This window comes from Rutilus rutilus (assembly GCF_951802725.1).
Source record: "Rutilus rutilus genome assembly, chromosome: 8".
In the NCBI taxonomy this organism is placed as follows: domain Eukaryota; kingdom Metazoa; phylum Chordata; class Actinopteri; order Cypriniformes; family Leuciscidae; genus Rutilus; species Rutilus rutilus.
In genome coordinates this window covers 11,813,330-11,831,307 of record NC_140222.1, presented here as the reverse complement: position 1 = coordinate 11,831,307, position 17,978 = coordinate 11,813,330, and the positions used below count along the sequence as shown (strand labels likewise).

At 36.4% G+C, this 17,978-nt stretch overlaps 1 protein-coding gene and 1 long non-coding RNA gene across 3 annotated transcripts; one reads left to right on the top strand and one right to left on the bottom strand.

Moving 5' to 3' along the window:
- Positions 1 to 1,831: 1,831 nt before the first annotated feature.
- LOC311295149 lies at positions 1,832 to 6,838 on the bottom strand. The gene is made up of 3 exons (XR_014628194.1): positions 6,618 to 6,838; positions 4,837 to 4,975; positions 1,832 to 2,890 (listed from the first exon to the last, which is right to left on the bottom strand). It is a non-coding gene; the product is annotated as an uncharacterized lncRNA (long non-coding RNA).
- A 37-nt stretch (positions 6,839 to 6,875) lies between these two features.
- Positions 6,876 to 13,993, top strand: LOC311295114 (uncharacterized protein). 2 transcript variants are annotated; one of them, XM_084416319.1, is made up of 7 exons: positions 6,876 to 7,074; positions 7,809 to 8,126; positions 8,210 to 8,545; positions 11,855 to 12,166; positions 12,376 to 12,495; positions 12,569 to 12,594; positions 13,032 to 13,993. In XM_084416319.1, the coding sequence occupies exons 1-7, from the start codon at positions 7,029 to 7,031 to the stop codon at positions 13,047 to 13,049; spliced, it is 1,176 nt and encodes a 391-aa protein (XP_084272445.1). In that variant the 5' UTR covers positions 6,876 to 7,028; the 3' UTR covers positions 13,050 to 13,993. The 2 variants fall into 2 exon arrangements, with proteins under 2 accessions (XP_084272445.1, XP_084272446.1); XM_084416320.1 differs by lacking the exon at positions 12,569 to 12,594 and having other exon boundaries at positions 13,032 to 13,987.
- Positions 13,994 to 17,978: the final 3,985 nt, after the last annotated feature.

Below are 17,978 nucleotides of genomic sequence, written 5' to 3'. Positions count from 1 at the left end.
TGTTGGGCAATAAAGGGGTATACAAGCATAAACCTGCAAAGAACTTCGTAAGTAAACCGAAATTACGGTGTACGTTTCTGTAATTATAGTGTACCTCCGTGTAGGTATAAGGGAACAATATGTTAAGTTTTGGGTAATAAAGGGGTACAACCAGATATACAAGAAAATTATTTATAATGTAATTATTTTAAAACTAACAGGTAGCCTACCTATTATGTTCATATATTCCAGGAAATTTTTTTTACGTCTGTTGTATATAAAAGTTTTTATCACATTTCTGGCAAAATATGTTCTTGTGCAATGTAGTTACAGGGTAATTTTGACATCTGTGGGTTGTAAATTAAACGTGTATATATATATATATATAATAAAATTCTGTATATATATATACACACGTTTAATTTACACGTTTTATATATATATATATATATATATATATATATATATATATATATATATATATATATATATATATATATATATAGCTGTATGTAAGCACAGTATGATAAAAATTTAATCTGAAACAATTTTATAAACACCTGATTTTGAAAAACATTGGCAATGCTATTTATTGGCTTTTCTTACTAAACTACTTACCGTTAAGCCAAAAAAATGAGTTTCTGCTATGATTTTAATTTAGAACATACCATGTAGTACTTAGTACTTACCTTATCACATTGTATTGCAATGACACTTAAATGTCAGGGTGCAAAATGTGTTTTCTTCAAATTTACAGTTACTACAGTAATATAAGGTGGCACAAAATGTTTTAGAGTGGAGGATTGTTCGACAACTTAAAATTGAAGGTGTAGCTTGCTAAGAGCATGTATACTGTATATTCATATTTTTGCAGTGCAGCAAGACCAATGGGACTCCATCAACTCCTCAACTTCAGAGTATGTGTTATACTTTGTTGTTTGAGTATACTGTAGAAAAGACAATGTTTTATTAAGATGAAAAAGTGTTTTGAAATTTTTTTGAAATTAAATGGGATCCTTTATTGTATATTTACTGCACTTACTCTGTAACTACACAGAACAAGGGGGTTGCACAGCCCCCAGGAGTTACACCCTGTAAATACACAGTTGAAACAGGTAACAAACACTACTTACTATGTAACAACACTATTTGCACAGTAATTACAGAGAAAGGTACTCTTATTAAGAAAAAAAAAAAAAAAAAAAAAAAAACTTTTAATTACACAGTATATTTGCCCTGACATTTAAGTGTCATTGCAATACAATGTGATAAGGTAAGTACTAAGTACTACATGGCACATTCTAAATTAAAATCATAGCAGAAACAACTTTTTTTGGCTTAACATTAAGTAGTTTAACCATATATATATATATATATATATATATATATATATATATATATATATATATATATATTAGTATAAGTTTAATTTACAACCCACAGATGTCAAAATTACCCTGTAACTACATTGCACAAGAACATATTTTGCCAGAAATGTGATTAAAAACTTTTATATACAACAGACGTAAAATTTTTGCCTGGAATATATGAACATAATAGGTACCTGTTAGTTTTAAAATAATTACATTATAAATAATTTGCTTGTATATCTGGTTGTACACCTTTATTACCCAAAACTTAACATATTGTTCCCTTATACCTACACGGAGGTACACTATAATTACAGAAACGTACACCGTAATTTCGGTTTACTTACGAAGTTCTTTGCAGGTTGTATATCTGCTTGTTACCCCTTTATTACCCAAAACTTAATTACTGTTCCCTTATACCTACACGGAAGTACACTATAATTACAGAAACGTAGACCGTCATTTCGGTTTACTTACGCAGTAGTTTGCGGGTCGTAATATAGTGTGGTTGAATTAGGCGGAAAGTTTTCGTGGGAAGTTCAAATGTGCCGAAAATACAAAATGGTGCGCAATTATTAGTGAATGAGACCCATTATCAACTGAAAATGTTCCTAAACGAGGAACTTTTATATCAGATGTCATTTCTTGCATAAGAATGTAAGGTTATTTTGGTTGAGGAGATTCCCCTTTCCATATGTAAGTGCTTTGAGTAGCCTAAAAAAAAAAAAAAAAAAAAAAAAAATTAACGAATTATTTTTATTATTATTATTTCCCCATCACTGAAAAAAAAAAAAAAAAAACCTTGGAATAACCACATAGCTAGCTATTGATAAATTAAACAATATTGTTCTTTAAAGCTGTTTAAAAAGCTTTAAAGAACAAGGTTATACTTGAATATGTATCTTTAGATTATAGGCTACTTAACCTGTGCTTCTTGCAGTCTTGAGTCAAGTCAAGTCAAGTCAAGTCATTTTCATTTATATAGCGCTTTTAACAATGTAGATTGTCTCAAAGCAGCTTTACAGAGATAAATGTATAATTTAACGTAAGATTGTTTTGGCTTTATAGCGGTTCTTTAATAAAGTTTTTCCAGCTAAAGTTAGTTTTGATCGATTCGCTTCCGTCGCAACGATCATTTGTTTTTAAATTAGGGCCGCCAAGACGACACCATTCTCTCTACACAGACTTAAAACGCGAACCTGTGAGAAACGCTGATGGCCTTCAGATGCGCATTAAGAACGGGTTCTATAGTTATGTGCGTTTGAATATATGTGTGCAGGTTTGGAATTCCCTACAAACCAAGCCTAAACAAATTACTGGTGTTTCCTTATAGTTTTGATTCAGAATTTTATTTTATTTTATCAATTCGGGGTAGATACGCAAATTGAGTTTTCCCGACGACGTGTTATCTGTAGAGTGGGAAAGGGATCCTCCATAGGGAGAGACTAGTTGGTACTTCAGCACTGTGTTGACATCGGGTCCAGGCGAAGGTCCTTCATCAGATCTGGAAACGGCCTGGATCCGGCAGGCTGCGGGAAAACCTTGGGATAAACAAAGACACTAAAATTAGTGTAGATGCCATTCTTCTCATGATGTAACAAGTACATCAGGATTTATGGGAAGTGTTCCCGGTTCCAGCTGACCTAATCTATGCAGCCTAATATTGAATTATAGAAGTCTATAATGTATTATGTGAACGCTATGTCAAAGAGATGTGTCTTTAATCTAGATTTGAACTGACAGAGTGTGTCTGCTTCCCGGACAATGGTAGGAAGGCTGTTCCAAAGTTTTGGTGCTAAATAGGAAAAGGATCTACCGCCAGCAGTTGATTTTGATATTCTAGGTATTATCAACTGGCCGGAATTTTGAGATCGCAATAGACGTGAAGGAGTATAATGCGTTAAGAGCTCGCTCAAGTACTGCGGAGCTAAACCATTTAGTGCTTTGTAAGTAATCAGCAATATTTGAAAATGTATACAATGTTTAATAGGCAGCCAATGCAGTGTTGACAGAACCGGGCTAATATGGTCATACTTCCTGGTTCTGGTAAGAACTCGAGCTGCTGCGTTTTGAACCACCTTATTTTGTTTATTAAGCGTGCAGGGCAACCACCCAGTAGAGCATTACAATAATCTAGCCTTGAGGTCATGAACGCATGAACTAATTGTTCCGCATTTGTCAATGAGAGCATATGACGTAATTTAGATATATTTTTAAGATGGAAAAATGCGGTTTTACAGATACTAGACACGTGACTTTCAAATGAAAGATTGGTATCAAAGAGCACACACAGGTTCCTAACCGACGACGAAGACTTAACAGAGCAGCCATCAAGTGTTAGACAGTATTCTAGGTTATTACGTGAGGAAGTTTTTTGTCCAATAATTAGAATCTCTGTTTTTTCAGAATTTAGAAGTAAGAAATTACGAGTCATCCAATTTTTTATATCAGCTATGCATTCTGTTAATTTAGTGAATTGGTAAGTTTCGTTAGGTTTTGAAGAAATATAGAGCTGAGTATCGTCGGCATAACAGAGAAAACTAATGCCATGCTAATGATATCTCCTAATGGTAGCATGTACAGAGTGAACAGCAACGGTCCTAGTACTGAGCCTTGTGGTACGCCATACTGAACTTGTGATTGATAAGACATCTCTTCATTTACTGCTACAAACTGATAACGGTCAGATAAGTATGATTTAAACCATGCTAGTGCAATTCCACTAATGCCAACATAGTTTTCTAGTCTATTTAAAAGAATGTTGTGGTCAATGGTGTCAAACGCAGCACTAAGATCGAGTAACACTAATAGAGAGACACAACCACGATCGGATGATAAGAGCAAATCATTTGTTACTCTAACGAGAGCAGTCTCAGTACTATGGTATGGTCTAAATCCGGACTGAAAATCCTCGCAGATATCATTTCTTTCTAGAAAGGAACATAGTTGTGAAGATACTGCCTTTTCTAGTATCTTTGACAGAAAAGGTAGATTCGAGATCGGCCTGTAATTGACTAATTCTGAAGGATCAAGTTGCATTTTTTTAACAAGCGGTTTAATCATAGCCAGCTTAAAGTTTTTTGGTACGTATCCTAGAGACAAAGAGGAATTAATGATATTAAGAAGAGGATCTATGACCTCTGGAAGCATCTCTTTCAGCAGCTTAGTCGGTATAGGGTCTAACATACATGTTGTAGATTTAGATGATTTAACGAGTTTAGTAAATTCTTCCTCTCCTATAGCTCCTAATTTTATCCCTGATATTATCAATCTTATAAGTGAAGAAGTTCATAAAGTCATTACTGCTGTGCTGCTTGGAACCTTCTGTGTTTGAAGCTTTCTTTTTCGTTAGTTTAGCCACTGTTTCAAATAAATACCTAGGATTATGTTTATTTCCTTCTAATAGGTTTGAAAAATAAGCAGATCTAGCAGCTTTTAAAGCCTCTCTGTAAGCAATCGAGCTCTCCTTCCATGAAATGCGAAATACCTCTAATTTTGTTTTCTTCCAGTTGCGCTCCATTTTTCTGGCTGCTCTCTTAAGGGCCCGAGTGTGCTCGTTGTACCACGGCGTTGGATTATCTTCTTTAATCTTCTTTAAGCGCAAAGGAGCAACTGTGTCTAAAGTGCTGGAAAAGAGAGAGTTAAAAGTTTCTGTTGCAATAAGTTATATAAGTAAAAGTTTTTCTAAGCTATCCGGGATGCTAAAATGATGAAACTGATCAGGAAGATTATTAATAAAGCAATCTTTAGTAGCAGAAGTGATAGGTCTAACATATTTGTAACACGGAGTCGGCTTTGCAGCCTTGGCTAAATGTAATTTACACGAGACTAGATAATGATCTGAGATGTCATCGCTCTGCTGCAGAATTTCAACGGCATCAACATCTATTCCATGTGATAATATTAGATCTAGAGTATGATTACGACGATGAGTAGGTCCTGACACGTGTTGTCTAACTCCAATTGAGTTTACAATGTCTTTAAATGCCAAACCCAATGCATCTTTTTCATTATCGATGTGTATATTAAAATCACCAACAATTAGTACTTTATCTGCAGCCAATACTAACTCTGATAGAAAGTCCGCAAATTCTTTGATAAAGTCTGTATGGTGCCCTGTATACAGTAGCCAGCACAAATCTCAAACGTGATTTATCATTTATACTATATATTTTTACATTAAGCACTAACACTTCAAAAGAATTATATTCAAAACTTGATTTCTTAGTGGTTTTGAAAATATTACTATAAATTACAGCAACACCACCCCCTTTGCGTTTAAGACGAGACTCATGTTTATAACAGTAATCTTGCGGGGTGGACTCATTTAAAGTAATGTAATCGCTTGGTTTTAGCCAGGTTTCTGTCAAACACAGCACATCTAGGTTATTATCTGAAATCATATCATTAACAATGAGTGCTTTTGAAGTAAGCGATCGAATATTCAGCAACCCGAGCTTTAGCATTTGCTCATCTGTATTATAGCTGTTTTTTATTTGTTGAACATCAATTAAATTTTTAACCTTAGATAGGTTTAAACATTTTTTGGATTTCCAAATTCGGGGAACAGACACAGTGTCTATATGATGATAGCTATGTGAAAGAGGCTCTATGTGATGGGATTTATCTGACCTGGGTGACGCGAGGCCGCTAGCAGACGGTTGGTTTAGCCAGTCTGTCTGCTTCCTGACCTGGTGCCCACAAACCCAGTAGAGGGAGACCCACAAACCCGGGAGAGGCAGTCTTGATGCCTATATCTATGGGTTTAAATATATCCTCTACTGGGTTTGTTTAGTGAGGTTCAAATATGTAAGGTATATTTAAGTGTAAATATGGAAGGCATATTGTTTGTACAATCATTTAATTTTCTTCTTTCACCTTTTGAAGGTGGCTCCCAGGAACTCTCAATAATAATAATAATAATAATAATAATAATAATAATAATAATAATAAATATATAGCCTATATTTTTTTTTTTCCTCTGTGTTGTTCTCTTGTTCCGATTTTAGGTTATGTTTGTAATTGTTGAAAACTAATAAACACAAAAAAATAATAATAATAAAAAAAAAGCATTAGAAGTCTCGACTGTACCAGTTTTTGGAGTCAAGTTTTGACACGCATAATGAAACACCCTCGACGCCCTGGCATGTGTAACCGTGACGTTTATGCCTAACTTAGTCCCGACTACGCCACCGGGGTTACCAGAATCAACCATGTAAACAAGCTAAACGTCTTTATATTACAACACAATACCACACTCAAACATACCTCTGATGTACTCCAAAAGTGACTTATAAACTGGGTAATACAGCTCTCGTTGCTATGGGTTAAACACGGCATCCAGCGCTCGACACTAACCATTCAAACGCCCACGCGCTCACTCTTTCTACCTACGTTTAACACAAATTCAATAATATAAATAGACTAAACATCTTTATGTAGTACAACAAAATACCTCACTATGGCGCGTCGTAGTCACACCCCCGGAAAGAGACGGGAAAAGTCAGACTGAGAACGTCAGGAGGGTGTGCCGTCTACTGATTGGTGCGCTATTTATAGTGAAATAAAAACACGCCCACCCCTTGACCGTCCTTATTCACTCGGTCACACATGCTTTGAAATTGCGCTACTGGATCCATGCTGGAGCCTCAGTGTCACCAGACTTAACTTATCATCAGCATGAAGAACATTGTATTAATCTTTCTTTTCTCGTTAGTTGTGAACGGTAAGTGTTGGGTTTTTGTTTGTTTGTTTGATTGATTTTTATTTGATTGATTTTTTTATTTTATTTTTTTTCAGCTGCAATTCTTTGGTTTTATGTACTGGTTGAAACGTGTTTTAGGAAGCTTGGTTAAAATAATTATCTTCTGCTCACCAAGGCTGCATTTATTTGTACCAAAATACAGCGAGACAGTAATTTAGAGAAATATTTTTATAATTTAAAATTCTATTAAATATTTTAAATGTTATTTATTCCTGTGATCAAAGCTGACTTTTTACTACCATTACTCCAGTCTTCTATGTCACATAACCCTTTAGAAATTATTCTGATTATTATGATGCTTTGGTGAATAGAAAGATCAAAATAACAGAATTTATCTGAGACAGAAAGCTTTTGTTTTATTATACATGTCTTTACTGTCAGTTTTGATAAATTTAATGCATCCTTGCTGAATAATTTTTTACCAAAAAATTAATGGCAGTTTATAATGTTAAAAAAGCTATTTCCTCTCATTTCTAGTGCATATCATTTCTCTGAATCGTCTTCGGGACATTAATTGGAGTAAATCTGATATATATATATATATATATATATATATATATATATATATATATATATATATATATATATATATATATATATATATAGCCTATTGTTTAGGTGGTGGGTGATTTTATTTCTGCTTTCATATTTAATGTGAAATTCAACGTAATGAACTGTTTCTGTGTGTTCTGCAGATGTGTCTGGTGCTGAGACAGATGTTGTGGAGTCTGTATCAGTGATTGTTGGAGATTCTTTCACTCTACATACAGATGTTACTAAAATACAGAGAGATGGTGTAATTGAGTGGAGGTTTGGAGAAGATCTCATTGCTAGAATCAGTAGTGAATCTAATAAGAACATAGTACTTGTTAACCCTAATAAAGAGACACTGCAGATGGACAATCAGACTGGAGATCTCAAGATCAGGAAAGTTAGAATCACAGACTTTGGACTTTATAAACTTGAGATCAACAGCGACAGGGGGATTTCATCAAAGACATTCAATGTCAGTGGTGAGTATGTCAGGTATTTAGATGAGGTTTGAGACTCAAGGTGGAAGTGTTTGCTCTCTGACAGAAATGTTTCTGTTCATTAGGTGTGAATAAGCTGGTGTCAGATGGAGTGACAATCGTGCCGGTGCTGGAGAGAGACTCTGTCATTCTACCGTCTGGTCTTACTAAAATACAGAGAGATGATCAGATAACCTGGAAGTTTAAAGGCACACTCATTGGTCAACTAAAAAATCAAACAGATGAAATCTTTGCTGATGTTCTTTATGGGAGATTTAAAAAACGACTTCAGCTGAACCAACAGAATGGATCGCTCATCATTACTAACGTCAGAAACAACACCTCTGGATCTTATGAAGTAGACATCACCAAGAGCGGCAGCAGTTACACCACACACAAGACTTTCAGAGTTACTATCATTGGTGAGTCACTTTAATATTGCAATGCTTGAAGGATCTCAGGGTCAATAACAAATGGTTTAAAAATCTAGATGTCAACGCACGTGCCAAGTTCTCAGAAATGTTTTACAATCGATATGCGCCCTTTTGCCGAGCCTGCACTGATGTGAGCTCCGCAGCAGACATCTTCCTGCCAGTCAAAGCGGCAAGTGCCATTTGGGACAGGGCCTACATTATAAAAAAAAAAAAAAAAAAAAAAAAAATTATCAATTTTGACATCATTAAAAATGCGTACTTTCAGGGCTCAGCATGGTATACACTTGTTTGTTCATGGTTTGAACATTATTATTTTCTTTATCATTCAATAAAGTTATTTTCGAGATCTGTGGTAAATTATCCATTGCCGCTTTGTGATAAATAGGACGGAAGCAATAGCAAGTGCAATAATGTTTATTGAACAGAAGTTCACACAAAACACCTCAGAACAGGCAGAAGAATCACGATAAATACAGTGCAGTAGAAGATAATCCAAGCCAAGGGTCAGATCCGGAACACAGACCGCAGGAGAGCGTGACGCAGGTACTGAGACGAGCGATCCTGAAGTGAGTGAGGTGGTGAAGGTGAACCAATGGTGAGAACGGGAGTGAAGTGATCCGTATCCAGTGAAACAGGAAACACAAAGAGAACAGGCACAAACACAGGAGGCTTCAAACAACGATCTGACAAACACAAGACGAAAGACAGGGCAATAAATAGGTTGGCTGGAATGGTTTGCAGCTGCCGCTGATGAATAATCAGTGGTCACGCCCACACAAAACAATTAGTGCAAACAAGACACACACATAACACAAACACACGAGACCAGAATGAGACCGCGAATCTACCAACCGTGACACGCTTATATTACAGAAATAAAAGCCATCCCAAAATGTCAGCTACAGTGTAAAAGTAAAAATCATTCAACAAATAGATTTGCTCTGTTCCTTTTCAAGATCGGTTAATTGACATTGCATTAGTAGCTGACGCTATGGGGAAACATGATTCTCCTGGAATACTGAAACCCAATTGCATAGGCCAATGACGATCAAGCACACACGTAATGGGAAGAGCCATCCTCAATATATCATGGCACTAAATAATCTCGCTCCTTCAAGCTATTGGAATATGACTCGCCATATATTTATGCTCTCAAGAAGACAACGCTCTCGTCACAAATCCCCTTCAGCGTTCCAGTGAAGAAGAGGATGGCCCTGAAGGAATGCAACATGTATGGGGGTCCGATTCAGCTCCCGGATGGATACAAGGCTTGCATCTTGTGCCTGGGCCATGCCGAGATGGCTTTTGATAGGCCTAGCGGTCAGCACTGCGAAGAGTGAAGAGCTCTCTATTGTGTTGAATGCTGTATCTGCTGCCCTTCTACTTCCTCCTCCTCCTCCTGCCATTGAGACATGGGACAGGAACCAGCGGCAGCCACGCTCAGGAGGCTCTTTAAGCGATCTCAGGCTGGCCCAACATCCGTGTTCTCCGCGATCATTGGAGCCTCCTCTCTCTTATGCTGAGGACAGTCTCCGCTCCTCTGACGGAGACCACAAAATTGTCAACACCTGCCTTGGAAAAAGATGACTGGTGTTGTAGCTTGCTCCAGAAAGAAATATATATATATACATATATATATATATATACATATATATGTATGTATGTATATAAATAATTGACTCACCTACAGACCTTAAAAGTGTTGTAGATTTTTCCCTAAACCTAACTATCTGGATCGTCTCCAATCGACGTTCCCTATATAGTCTACCTGGGTCGTCTCCAATCGACATTCAATATATCTAACTAACTTGCTTCCCCAACTAGTTTTCTTGCTGCGCAGCAATGATCGACAAACATACTTCAGCAAATGTCCTTTAAATGCTTTAATCACGGCTGGAAGAGTTCCCGGCAAGTTCTCAGGGAATCTCTCCCAAGAAGAAGCAAGGCCGGAGGATCTCAGACAAATTCCATTGAGAATCCCACCAGCTAACACGAATACAACAGTTTTTATAGAATAAGGAGGTATGGCAAAATTATATGAATTTGATTGGTACTTCATATGAAAACCCTTCTGTTACTAGGTAAAGCAAACTTTGTTTTAATGATTACTTCATTGTTACTCACAAGGTTCTAACCTAGTCATCTGTCTACTTTCATTTCCCATATTTGTTATTTTTACACTCACACCACCAAAGTCAATAGGGTATGGCAACACAACATTCAAAAACACAGGACAGAACGTTTTAGTACATTGTGTTTCAAAGTGTTAGTTTTGTTAGGCCTAAAAAGGGAAGTAAGGTTAGATGTTAGAGTTAATATTAGTTTGACATACAGTTTACTATTTTATTCATTAAAAATCCACCACAAAAGTTTTCAGCATACATTTACTGTCGCAGAAGGGCTACCTCCTCTGCTCCCGCAGGAGCCCCGTCCAACTTATCCTTTGGATAATTGGGAAATGCTAGCTGAAAAACAAATTTGGTTCCACTGCTGCATGAGTTTCATCTCCTCATGCCTCGTTTCTCCTTTCAACATAAAATGACTGCTGCAGCAGTGCTACCTTATCCACTCCCGCAGCAGCATTATCTCTCCTGTTCCCGCAAGAGCTCACCTATGTGCAACCTTCCACAGCTGACTACCAGCGAAGCTCACCCTTCTGATACCACGACCATCAAACTCTCATCTGACGCAAGAAGCCCTTACGATCCAATGACTAACCCCTCCCTACGATTGGCACACCTTCAGCTTCGCACTCTCGGCCAAGTTTTTGGGGGGTAATCAATATCATTTTCTGGCTGCTGTCCCACGTTAGTTTTGACTTTTTGAGGGGAGTACTCTGGGTTTCGGCCAAATACCGAGCTCGGGGCCCTCTCCTCGAACAGCACACTAAATAAGCATACCATTTATTCTATCAGACTTATTTGTAAGGGTAAATTGTGAATGCTTCACCGGTGTGTCCTGTACACTCGTTGCATGCTTACATTGAAAGCTCAATTAAATTTCAGAGAGACTGTCTCACTGGATTGTGCATTAGTTACATGTCTTTATATGGGCTTATTTGCGATTGGCTGATGCTGAGGATGTATTGTGTGATGCATTGCTCTTGAGCTTGATTGCTATTGGGATCTTTGAGCCTGTCTTTGACATGCTGCTGTTTTGGACTCTATTGTGACTTTTTCATTTCCAAGAAATGGATGAACTTTGTCAAAAAGCACATGCCAAATGCGTAAATGTTTTACTGTATGCTTAATCTCTGTCTGTGAATGTTCTCCTGTGTTTTACTGTATGTTGAGACAGATGGAGGGAACAGGCTGTCGGTGATAGAGGGAACTTCTGTCACTCTAGAATCTGGTGTTTCTAAAATACACAGAGATGATGTGATAATATGGAGGTGTGAATATGAAGACTCTGTCATAGCAAATATCAGCACTGGGATCTTTGCTACATTTGATGGCGCTGATGGGAGATTCGGAGGCGAACTGGAGCTGGACAACGAGACCGGATCTCTGACCATAAGGAAAACAAGAACTAAACACACTGGACTTTATCATCTCGATATCACCGGCAACCGACGCACCATATTCAAGAGATTCAATCTTTCTGTCTCTTGTGAGTATCTGAAGTCTTTTAATGTAGGCTAATAATATAATAGCATAATAAGATCAGCACTGCGAAAACAAGTTACATGCTCTGAAATTAAGGTTAATTAAGCAAACTATTAATATTATAGTATAACTGACAACCAAAACTGAACGTTGCAAACGCCAGTCAGAAATGATGGTCAGATTGCTGATTGGTTGATCTCTTTATCATTACAGCAAAAGATTGGTCTCCATGTGTTATAGCAGTAATTGGTGTTGCTGTTCAGCTTCTGGTCGTGGTTGGAGCTGCTGTTGTGATTTGCTGTCGAAACACGGTCTCTCGTAAAACAAAAGATGGTAAGTATTATAAACAGCTGATATAACACGTGAAGCATTTGAGATTTAATTATTATTTTTTTTTTTTAAACAGGCATCAGGGGGAATCCTGAACATCAGGCAAGATGCTGTTTTCACTATTATTAGCAGATATAATAAAATTACAAACAAAATATGTTGTGTTTGTGCTTGCTTTGTTTTGTAGCTTTTTTATCGTCCGTACTGATGCCGTCATCTGTGCTCAGCTTGTCAGTTTAAAAAAGAATGTAATGCAAAATGTAGCAGGAAACTTTTGGCGAATAACACTAGTCTTGTCATCCAAATCAATGCCTTCTTTACTTTGTAAATGTTAGTTTTGGAGACATCGTGGTTTTTTTTTTTTTTTTTTTTTTTTTTTAAGCAGCCTCTTATTTTGTTCTATTGGTTATATTTATTTATTAAACATCATGGAATTACGTTTAATAAAACTTTTTCAGTTTAAACAGCGAAAGACTATTTTCTACATGTTGCTGATTGTATCTCATGCTCTGAGCTTATCTCTTGTATTTGTGTTTCAGCTGCCGTCTGTGATGTAATATGAGAGTGATGGTTCTGCATTTTTGCGTGGTGTTATCAGATATGTGCAATCGCACTGGACCTAATGTACAGGAATGGAGGTAAAAGGTGAAATTCAGATTCAAGCTTCATCAAGAGGAATCATCCTTACTATGAGCTTTTCAACTGGAATCATTTAATTAATTAAAACACTGTTGTTCTGATGTCCATATTGATCAATGTTCAATCATTGATGCTTTGCAGTTTTATTCGTTTTTTTGACAATAGAATGCTACTGTATGATTTATATACATTATCAAAACATAGTGCTAGCAACATTAATGCAAATATAATGCAATCCGAGTCATTTTTTGCCATATCTAAAATGCTGTCAGATGCTCAGAAAACAGTGCTTTAAAGTCTTTGGAAGGTTTTTGGAAGATCTTTGTATGTTCATGTGAATTCAGTGTCATAAAAACAAATTGTATTTAATGAGAACATCTGTGAATTTGCTTGTTATGAAATGATGTATGAGTTTAATACAAATAATATGTACTGAACTGTCACTGAATCATTTAAGACCTTCACCTTTAACATTTCAGGCATCTGATCTAAGGATTAATTAAAAGCGTGTGTGGCTTCAAGATAGCAAACATACATCTGCGTTACACTGTTTATCTCTTTTTATATTCCTTTTATATTTGCTGATTTCATTTTTATATTATTTAATATTTTTATGCCACTGTAAAATCTTTTTTGCACCGCATTATCTTCACAACTGACTTAATAAAGGAATGGGAAACGTATGCTTTCACTGTGACATAATAATACATGTTGCATCTGGTCAAAATCTTTGTAAGGCAAGTTTAAGTTTCATTTTATTTTTTTAGATAAATACTATGATCTTCTTTTTCTGAAACAATGAAATCAACTTAAAAGTTACTGATGTTCATGTGATAAATGTCAATAAAAAATATTTTTCCATAATGACGAAGTTTGGTATGAAATTGAGATTGCTATCAGAAATAACTGACTGTAAGTCACAATAAGTGACTGAGTCTAATCAACTGTAATTTTAGTAATTATTAATATTATTGGATGGTTGCACTAATCTAGGAATGGTGAAGCCATTCCTCTAGTGGTCAAAACCTGTTATAGTTTCATTTCAGAGGGTGTTTATCTGCAGCACATGTAGGAAGGCAGTGAGATACTATATTTATATTTAAAACAAAATAACATTGTATGCTGTAATATAGATCTCTGTGTAAGTTATCTGAGCTATGAACTGACCAAATTCTTGAGATGAAAATCCAGGAGTTTATAAGTTTACAATACAGGCGTGCGAGGTGTAAACACACATAGGCTAAATTTGATTAGGGAATCACGAAACAAATTCTCTACATTCCATATTGATGGGATGCTGCTATTTAGAGCTGTTTATATTTCCCCAAGCGCTAATGCTAGTGATGCTCTGAAAGTGCTTTATCTGCTTATACTTCAGAAAAAGCATCCAGAGGCATTTTACGTCGTTGCAGGAGACTTTAACCACGTCAACTTGACGGATATTATCCCTAGTGTTGGGGGTAACTCATTACAAGTAACTTGAGTAACGTAATCAGATTACTTGTTCAAGTAGTAAAGTAACGCGTTACTTTTTCAATTAACAACTAAATATCTAAGTGACTTTTTCAAATAAGTAACGCTACTTTTTCACCTTTATTGACTGACCGCTCTCCTGTCCCCATGTTGAGAGAAATAAAGTGAGGAGGTGTTGTGTGCAAACATGATGGTTATTTTAGTTCTAGACTAAATGTGAACATGCATTTACTCATCTCACTGCCACGAAAACATTCAGTATTCCTGAAAATGAATAAAAACAGTAAAATTCAATCACAGAATTGTATAGAATTTAGTATATTAAATAACACAAATATAGTTTATGTATTTAATCTCACTTTATTAACCAATGTCTTTGCGACTGACCTTCAATGATCTAATTCAACCATACTAATAAGCAAAAATAACTTCAGATTCGATTTAGAAATAAGAGTGTTGAACTTCCTTCTCCTGTATCCTATTGTTCTTTAATCCAGAATGGCAGAAGGTTTGTTTGAGCGGCGCCCTCTACTGTACAGTAGTAAATATGCATTTCCTTCAGCCTGGCTTATTCATTTCACTTTTGGTGTGAAAGGGCCTTAGCATTTGACAAAAAATATAACTTTTAAAAAATAAACAAGCAAGCCCATCCCAGGTGAGAAAAAGTAATGAAAAAGTAATGTAATGCTAAGTAACACAATACTAAGTAACGCAATTATACTTTTTGGGGGGGATTAACGGAATATTGTAATGCATTACTTTTAAAAGTAAAAAAAAAATTAAATCACTGATTATCCCGGGATTTTAAAGCGGATCTGTCTTCTGAGGTTCTGATGGACATTTTTAATATTTCACTTTTCCAGGCAATAGTTCCATATGCGTTTCGTAACAAGTCCTTCCCTCGTGGGTCAAAATGATCCGAAGCCCTAAAATAATACTTCTATCCAGAAACTTATTTTTATTTCAATTTAATGCAATTTTTTTGCGATTTATTTTATTTACCTTCAAATTACTAGATTTGATTGATAAATAATAAATATATAGCCTAGTAATTTAGTCATTTAAGCACATTCCTCAAATTCTTTAAACTAAAAAAAACAAAAAAAAAACATGCATACACCTTTTAATTTAGCTCAAAATATCTTACATTGAGTATCTTTCCCGAACTCTTGTGGAAAATTATATAACATGTTTCATGACTCTAGCCACTAGATGGCCTTAGAGCACTATATAGAGCAAATGAGCTGTTCTGAATTGTGTGCATTTTGAGCATTTTAATGTTTTTCTATGTGTACTGAGGCATGCCTCACATTCCATTCATTCCTGGTCAAAATGACCCGTGAGGGAAGGATTTGTTACTTTTTTAAATTTCAACCACAAAAACTCCTTGAATCCATTCAATTATTATTATTATTATTTTATAATTTATTTTTAAAAACTCATGTTACTGGTTTTGTGGTCCAGGGTCACATATGTTATTTAATTGTGAGTTAATAGGATTTGGTCTTAGACGGTTGAAATATCTGCCTGGAGGTGTTGCAAATATGGCCGCCGAATGAACAGAGCAACAGACTTTCCTTGAAAGGGACTTTGACAGCTCTCAGTGAAACAATTAGGGGTAGCATCGTTAGATTTTAAATAATGTAGATTGATTTAGCAGAGAGGACCATTTTCCTTGACTGTAGCTTTTTAAAACTAGAACCAGCAATGCCCGATTCATGATTGAATCACTAATTTTCATCTGTATTTTCCTTGTGTTGGTCAGACGGGTTAGCAATACAGTGTGATTCAGGCAGATAAACAATAGTTTTAAGCAGGGTTTCCAAGGCCTATGAGATCTACCTTCCAGCAAGTTCAGCTCCTCTAACCCTAATCAAACAACCTGAACCAACTCATTTATGTCGGGTTCACACTAACTTACTCAATTTTGAACTTTGCAGGACGGTGGATCTTCAGGAATAGGATTGTGCACCCCTGGTTAAGAGCATCCAGTATGTCGGTGCCGATGGCCTCGTGGTTAGCTCGCCGACATAGCACTGTTGCGGCCCGAGCTCGTGGACCTTTCCCGATCCCGTCTCCTGTCTCTCTCCCACCTCGCTTCCTGTCAACTCTCTAGGTCCTGTCACAATAAAAGGCAAAAATTGCCAAAAAACAATACACACACACACACACAAAAGGAGAGTGTTCAGTAGTGGCATTTATTACTGTGCCTTTGGATGCTCTACTGTGAAATCTGTTTTTATACCACACGCTGTATTTATTTTGAACAGGAGATGGCGCTCACTTGGTATGATGGTATGCACACTTTATCAGGGGTGTCAAACTCAGTTCCTGAGCGAAACTGTCCAGCAGAGTAGGTCTGTTCACGTTATGTCGTCAACCCTGATTAAACACACCTGAACCAGCTTATCAAGGTCTTCAGGATTACTAGAAAGTGCAAGTGTTTTGAGGCTAGTTAGAACTACACTTTACAGGACAGTGGCCCTCCAGGAGCGAGGTTTGACACGTGATCTAAATCAGGGGTCAAGGTTTGTATGGTTTATATGGTCTGTTCACCCTTGCTTATACTGTAGATGTTTTAACTACACCATAATGTGGGCGAAATCACCTTTTATACACTCAGCCATTCATTCGTAGTATTTTTATAGTTTCAAAGTCACAGACTAAAAGAGACTCTAAGGGAGTTGTAGATTTAAAGTGATCCGTCAGGTGTCACGATACACGCACACAAAGACAAAAGCTGTAGGAAAAATGGCATTAAACTCATTGTTAAATTAACTGAATTTAGCTTGATTCGATTTTTTTTTTTTTTTTTTTTTTTTTATTAGCATATTTGAGGCAAACTCAAATGAGAACGCAATTGCAAATAACAAGACATATTTACAAGTTGATCCACAAACAACTGATTATCTCTACAAAGTGGGAAATGGTCCATTTCAGGAGCGTAGCCTGCATTCTGGAAGCTGTTCTCCGTATGTGCTGCACACAGATAAACGTTGGGTTTATAATGTTCGGGAACAGTGTTTAAAATAAATTTGAACCATAAGTTTGTCTGCCTTAGGAAGGTCAAACATATGGGTTTTGGAAGCGGGGTGGACAAAACAACGTCTCTTTGACACAGGGACAAAACTGTCTTCTCTAATGCAGATATCTACCAGGCCCGCACCTTTATTTGCGGAATCCGTGGGTGGAAACTATAGATGAGTAACATTGTGACTCGGGAAAAATGCGTTGTTGTCCAAACGAGCTGTGTAACCTTGCAGATCTGTTTTATTCTCAAACAGCAACATTACAGACTTGATTAATTAGGTATACAAACTTGCTTTTCTTGTGTTGACAAGTTAAAACCTTTAATTTTTTCCAGTCAGATTGTA